The 7,171-nt window shown below is 34.5% G+C and overlaps 1 protein-coding gene across 1 annotated transcript; it reads left to right on the plus strand.

The window, feature by feature from the left end:
* The first annotated feature begins 1,700 nt into the window (after window positions 1-1,700).
* Window positions 1,701-4,883, plus strand: LOC139854951 (uncharacterized). The gene is made up of 6 exons (XM_071844220.1): window positions 1,701-1,730; window positions 1,812-2,407; window positions 2,518-3,007; window positions 3,114-3,363; window positions 3,478-4,360; window positions 4,415-4,883. Exons 1-6 carry the CDS (start codon window positions 1,701-1,703, stop codon window positions 4,881-4,883), a joined length of 2,718 nt encoding a protein of 905 aa, XP_071700321.1.
* The last annotated feature ends 2,288 nt before the right edge of the window (window positions 4,884-7,171 follow it).

Consider the following 7,171-nt stretch of genomic DNA (forward strand, 5'->3'; position numbering starts at 1 on the left):
CCTTCCCCACATGAGTTAACAAGGCATTCCCGCCTTCTTTATCTGTCCTAACCTGGAAAAAAAGACACAAGTAATCAATTATAGAAAAATTATAAGTTGGTTAGTCTAAAAATTCAAATATAAATATATTACAATTTTCTCTATAAGCGGCGCAAATGTTTCTACTGCCGTCTTCCCTTTGTCATCCGGCTTCATCCTGCCCAGCACGTAATACCTCGCTGCAGGATCTTTGATATTGTGGTATGGTGTACGTTTATGAGGATCATTTGCTTCTGTATCCCATTGTGCTTTTTTCCCACGATATCCCGAATGACTAACTCGAGCATACTTTTCTTTTTCTTTTTGTAAAGCATTTTTCTGCCTTTTTCTCTTAGTTCCTACACAGTTTTAATGCGATTAAATGCCTTTTTCAAAGCGTTATAATATCACAATGTACCTCCAAACCTGATACAAATCAGGTTGAATAGCACTTACTCGTCTAGCAGGCGTATCTTCGAGTTTACAAAATTTTTCCCATTTTTCTGGAGTTATGAAATTGTAATCTTTTACTTCCACATAAGGAAGCTTGCCTTCATCCATATATGTTCTTAACTTGTGCTTGAATCTCGTAAACGCTGTGTTGCATTTTTGCAGTGTTGTTTTTCGTGCAAAATCGTCTTCAATATTATGAAGTTCCTGTATAACGTAATCTAATGTAAGTGTTGAATGTTGTAACATATATAAATAAAAAGTAATTAAACAAAATCTTAGATTTAATACCTTTATTTTGTTCCATAAAGTTTGTTTTTGATCAGGAGACACATGCTTCCAATCCTTTACAAGGAAATCACAAGTGCTCCTAGTTAAGACGCTAATGTTGCTCGAAAAAATAGCTTGGGTTTTTCCAATAGCTTGGCCAAACTCATCAAATTCAATCTTCAACTTAACAACCGCTGACTTCTTTTTCAGTTTATTTACACTTCTTTTTTTATTTTTTTGTTGCATCTGTACACAAAATGCAATAGAAAAGATACACATCAAATGCAATAGTAAAGATACACATCTAAGCACCTGCATATACAAATTAAGATAATAGTACAACAAACACAGGCTTATACACAGACTTATACACCTTAATATCATTTCAAACACATGCAGTCTTATTATTGTGTTATGAATAACACAGCAAACATATCACACATACACAAAATGCAATAACAAGGAAATTGACCGAACTCATAACCAAACCCATTTCAAATACTAAATGCGAGACAATAATATTCACGTTTTTTTCTGAACCAAAAAAAGTAATAAATTTAGATTATCAAATATACAAAATTAATTATTAATTATAATTACTGATAGGAATTAACCTTTGAAATACACTCTTTTTCTCTTGTGATAAGTTGCTTCGTGTAAGGCATGGTAGCAAAGTAGAATCGTGCTGAGACCGAATCTATAATAGAACAGAAATCGAATAGGGTATCAAACAATTAGGGTTTACAGATTCAAGTGATTTGAGTTACTTCGCGGTTTTTTTAAGAACACAGACAGATAAAAACTCAATTGAGGTAACAAAAGAGAAATGATAATGAGGTAATGGGATTATGATCGATAAAAACTCAATTGATTTTGATTTGGGGTTTTTTTTAACATTAGACGATACGTGATATTTTTATAGAAAATAAATGTAAATCAGTCAGGTTAACACAATTGCTTAGATGGTTAGGATGTTGCTTGGTAGAGAGGAGGTCGTGGGTTCTAGTCCCTTTTCCAACTTTTTACATTCTTAATTATTAATAATGTATTAACTTTTTCAATGTTGCTTGTAGATGGATCGGAATACTTGGATGCACGAGATAGGTCGCGCTACCTCTGATTTTATGGATAGTGTAGATGAATTTATTACAGTTGCCGAGACTGATCAACTAGAAAAAGGAAACACCGCAATTAGTTGTCCTTGTAAGAAATGCAAAAATGCACGGTGGTATGCTGATTCAACCGATATAAAAAGTCATCTAATTGCACACGGATTTATGAGAGGGTACACATGTTGGTCTTTTCATGGTGAGTCATTAGCTGACCTTAACCCGTCTGTTTCGGATAACGATACCGATAATGAAGACGATTCATACAATAGTGACAATAATGTTAATTTTGATGACATGTTTGACGATTTGGATATGGAGGATAATGTTGCTGATAAGTATCATGACAGATTACCACAACTATTTGTTGACGCTGAAAAACCTTTATATACCGGTTGTATGAATTTTTCAAAACTTTCGGCCGTGATACAACTGGTTAATTTAAAATCAAACAATGGTTGGAGCGACACAAGTTTCACTAGCCTGTTAGAGTTGTTGAACAAAATGCTACCAGAAGGTAATGAGTTTCTGGTTTCAACATACCAAGCAAAGAAATTAATGTGCCCAATGGGATTGGAAATACAGAGAATACATGCTTGTCCAAATGATTTATGTTATACAGGAATGAAGACAAATACCTTCATCAATGTAAGGTATGTGGTACATCTAGGTATAAATGTGGAAAACCGACTGATAATGTTGATAGTGATGTGTCGAAAAATGGACCTCCTGCAAAATTATTGTGGTACTTGCCTATCATACCAAGATTAAAGAGATTATTTGCGAATGAGAAAGATGCAAAATTATTACGTTGGCATGCTGAAGATCGTAAAAATGATGGTAAAATGCGACATGTGGCCGATTCTCTTCAATGGAAAAATTTTGATAAAGATTTTGAAGAATTTGGGGATGAGATACGTAATATAAGGTTCGGACTCAGTTCAGATGGAATTAATCCGTTCGGAGATTTGAGTAGCCGTCACAGCACGTGGCCTGTTCTTCTATGCATTTATAACCTACCGCCTTGGCTATGTATGAAAAGAAAATACATAATGATGTCTCTTTTGATTCAAGGCCCAAAGCAACCTGGAAACGACATTGATGTTTATTTGCAACCATTAGTTGATGAAATGATGGAATTATGGAGTACCGGCATACACGTTTATGATGCATACAAGAAAGAATACTTCAAACTACGGGCAATGCTTTTTTTGCACCATTAATGATTTTTCTGCTTATTGTAATTTGTCTGGATATAGTACGAAGGGGAAAAAGGCATGTCCTATTTGTGAGGAAAATACTCAATCGATATGGCTCACAAATTGTAAGAAACCGGCATTTATGGGGCATCGGAGAGAGCTTGCTGAGAATCACCCGTATCGTAAAAAGGAGGATTTATTTGATGGTACTATAGAGGATAGAAAACTACCAGCACCGTTGGATGGAGAAACTACACTCTCCAAAGTTGCTAATATAAAAGTTGTGTTAGGAAAGAAAGGTTTTGGTCCTCCAAAAGGTATTTGGAAGAAAAAGTCTATTTTTTGGAAATTACCCTACTGGAAGCATTTACGAGTCTGACATTGTATTGATGTTATGCATATTGAAAAAAATGTGTGTGAAAGTTTGATAGGGTTACTGTTGAACATTCCTGGAAAAACAAAAGATGGAATTAAAGTTAGAAGGGACATGGAATTAATGAATATCATACCAGAGCTACAACCTAAAGATATTGATGGAAGGTCCACCAAGTTTCTTCCTCCGGCCTGTTATACTATGTCGAAGGTCGAGAAAACTAAATTTTGTCAATGTTTACATGGTATTAAGGTTCCATCAGGATACTCTGCTAACATTAGGAAGTTGGTTTCGATGAAAGATTTGAAGTTACTTGGTATGAAGTCACATGATTGTCATGTACTAATGACCCAGATGATTCTTATCGCAATTCGTGGAATTCTTCCCAACCGTATTCGACACACAATAACAAAACTATGCTTATTTTTCAACATGATTCATTCAAAGGTGATTGATCCTGATGTGCTGGATGAATATCAAAGAGATATCATACTTACTCTTTGCGAACTCGAGATGTACTTTCCACCTTCTTTCTTTGATGTCATGGTTCATTTGGTATCTCATATTGTAGGAGAAATAAAGGCATGTGGTCCAGTTTTCTTACGGTATATGTATCCATTTGAAAGATGTATGGGTATCTTGAAAGGTTATGTAAGGAACCTTAATCGACCAAAAGGCAGTATCGTTGAAGGATATGCATCCGAAGAAGTGATTGAATTCTGCACAAACTATATGGATGGGTTTAAAAGTGTCGGGATTCCACAAAGTCGTCATGAAGGAAGACTAGTAGGTCAAGGGACACTTGGGTGCAAGACGGCTATTCAAATGTTGCCGATTATCAAGAGGCTCATTTTAATGTCTTACAACACACTACATCTATTGATCCGTTCATTACACATGGCGTTCTTGAGACAACAAAACCTTAAAAAGAGTGCGAAGTGGTTGGCAAATCAACATAAAATAACTTTTTCGTAATGGTTGAAAGACAAAGTTAGGAGGACACTTCCAAATATTGATAAAACGGTCGAAGCTTTGGGATTCGCCCCTAAACATGTGTTCCAATATCAAGGATATGACATAAATGGGTATACCTTTTACACTAAAACTCAAGACAAGAAGAGTAAAACGCAAAATAGCGGTGTCACGGTGATAGCCTCGTCGACGGAATTCACCATGGTCAATCGTGAAGAAAGATCAAGGATCGCTAAAAAATCTTATTATGGTGTCATTCAAGAAATATGGGAATTAGATTATGGTGATTCGTACACTATACCCTTGTTTAAGTGTAAGTGGGTTGATAATGACCTCGGTGTTCAAGTTGATGAAGATGGTTTTACAACTGTTAATCTTTCCACCAATGGATATAAAGAAGAACCATTCATTCTAGAAAAACTAGTTACTCAAGTATTCTTTATCGAAGACCCAAAGGATCCTAGATGGCATGTGGTTCAGTATGGAAAATGACGGATTGTTGGTGTCGAGAACATTGTTGATGAGGATGAGTACGACCAATTTGACGAGTTACCGCCATTTTCAGTCGGTGTTCAACCTATGAATGAAGTTGTTGTTAGAAATAATACAATCTACTTTAGAGAAGACCATCAGGAAGGAAACGAGGTTGCAGACACATAAAAATTGTTAAAACCTATGATTGATTACCTTTTTTTTTGTACACACACGAGTATATTTTTTAATGACTTATGCAACATGTCTTTTATGTCTTTTTTTTTTTTTTTTACCATGAAAAATTTACTTTATGTTATTACCTTTTAAATTAATAATACCAATCTATACAATACATATACAAATAATTCTAAAAAAAAAAAAACACACACACACACACACACACACACAGATATATATATATATATATATATATATATATATATATATATATATATATATATATATATATATATATATATATATATGCACATTTTTCAATATTAATACCGGGAACAAACCGCGATCACCAGACCATCCAACCTCTTCGTATACCCTAAACCATCCCACTTCATCATCAAACCACCGAAAACACCCTACTCCATCATCATAGAAAGGCGATTATTTGACGAACGAAATCGATTTCGTCCTCACGGCTGAAGGATCGTCTCAAATACAGGTATTGATGGTTTTTTTAGTTATCTAATTGTTCTTTACTCGAATATTCTTGCTATTGACGTAATGACCATAAAATCATACTATTATACTTGAATCGAGTTGTGTTATTAGGAAACAATAATCTAAAATTAGGTTATATACATGCACATTTTGTCTTAGATTATTCAGAAAATGGACACAATAGGGTTTAAAAGTGGTTAATAGATGCTGTGGAAAGAGTCTAATATATTTTGTGTTAAAGACGAAGTGCCCTAAATATCAGACTATTATACCTAAATCTAGTTGTGTTAATTTGACCATAATTATTATTGTTACCTACATAACTGATATGTACATATATGTTGATTTTACAGAAGCAGAAATAATCTCTGAAGTTGTCATTTATGGCTACCTACAATCGTCCACCATCGTTCATCCACATAATACGATTAGCAGATAAGCTTGAACTGGTATTGTTTCGTTGCTGTTTTAACCTTAAAATTATATATTTTATACAGCAAAACCATTGTAAGACATATCAGGTTATTATGTTTTGTTACAGGCTTTGCCACATGAATGGTATGTTGACCATTATGATACCATGGTTCCAAGACATTCTGTTATCATCCACACCCTGCTAGGATATAAATCTGAAATTACATTTTCGATGAATGATCGTAGCCGTATGATACTTGGCGATGGCTGGTTGAAGATCTTGAATGATCTTGATATTGGAGAAGGTGATATCCTACTAATGACTGGAATCGACAAAAGAAACTACGAGTTGGCTATTTACTCACCTGACCTGTTTTAAAAGAATTTTTATGATCCATTCACATCTTTCAAAGTATTGACTGGAATTCAGGAAAAAGTGTATGCAAATGCTCCATACAGACATTTCCCTTCATTCATGAAATTCGTCAACAATCCAAATGAACCAGGATTGGTATGTTCATTTTTCGCTCTCGCATATGTAACACACATTTAGTATGTGTACATGATTATTATCTTAACAAATTAGTTTTATATTTCTTTAACAAAAATAGCATTATTTTTGATTGGATGTAGATACTGCCAAAGGAATGGTTAACAACTACTTTCGGAAACTCTGGACCCAAACAACAAATGATTGTTCACTTTCAAAGATGGTACAACAAAAGGGTGGTGGTAATCTCAGTTGAAGACGATGTTGTTTTGTGGGAAGGATGGTCTGAGTTGCTTACAGACCTTAAAGTAGCGTCTGGTGATTGTATGGTATTTTATGCAACTGATTCGGAAAATCTTGAGCTGGTGCTTTATGACCACCGTGGTGTAGAAAAGGGTTGTTTATTGACTTTTCAGCTGATGGACGATGATGTTTCTACTAACTGGGAAAGAGGATCAACTTACCAATCCATTTCTGAAATCATTTACATTGATGACAGTTCAGACAGTGATACCGAAAGTGATACCTCAGAAGATGAACCAATGCCTCAACAACATCAACATCCTAATCATGTTGTGATTATCAAAATACCTTCTGGTAACTTGTTGGTACGCTTCTTATCTATTTAAAGTTTAACATTCATCAACTGATAAATGGTGGTACACTACTTGTCTTATCTTTTTACATATCAACGTTTTATGCTTCATCATTATAGAATAACAATTTG

Source organism: Rutidosis leptorrhynchoides, chromosome 6 (assembly GCF_046630445.1).
Source record: "Rutidosis leptorrhynchoides isolate AG116_Rl617_1_P2 chromosome 6, CSIRO_AGI_Rlap_v1, whole genome shotgun sequence".
NCBI classification, from domain to species: domain Eukaryota; kingdom Viridiplantae; phylum Streptophyta; class Magnoliopsida; order Asterales; family Asteraceae; genus Rutidosis; species Rutidosis leptorrhynchoides.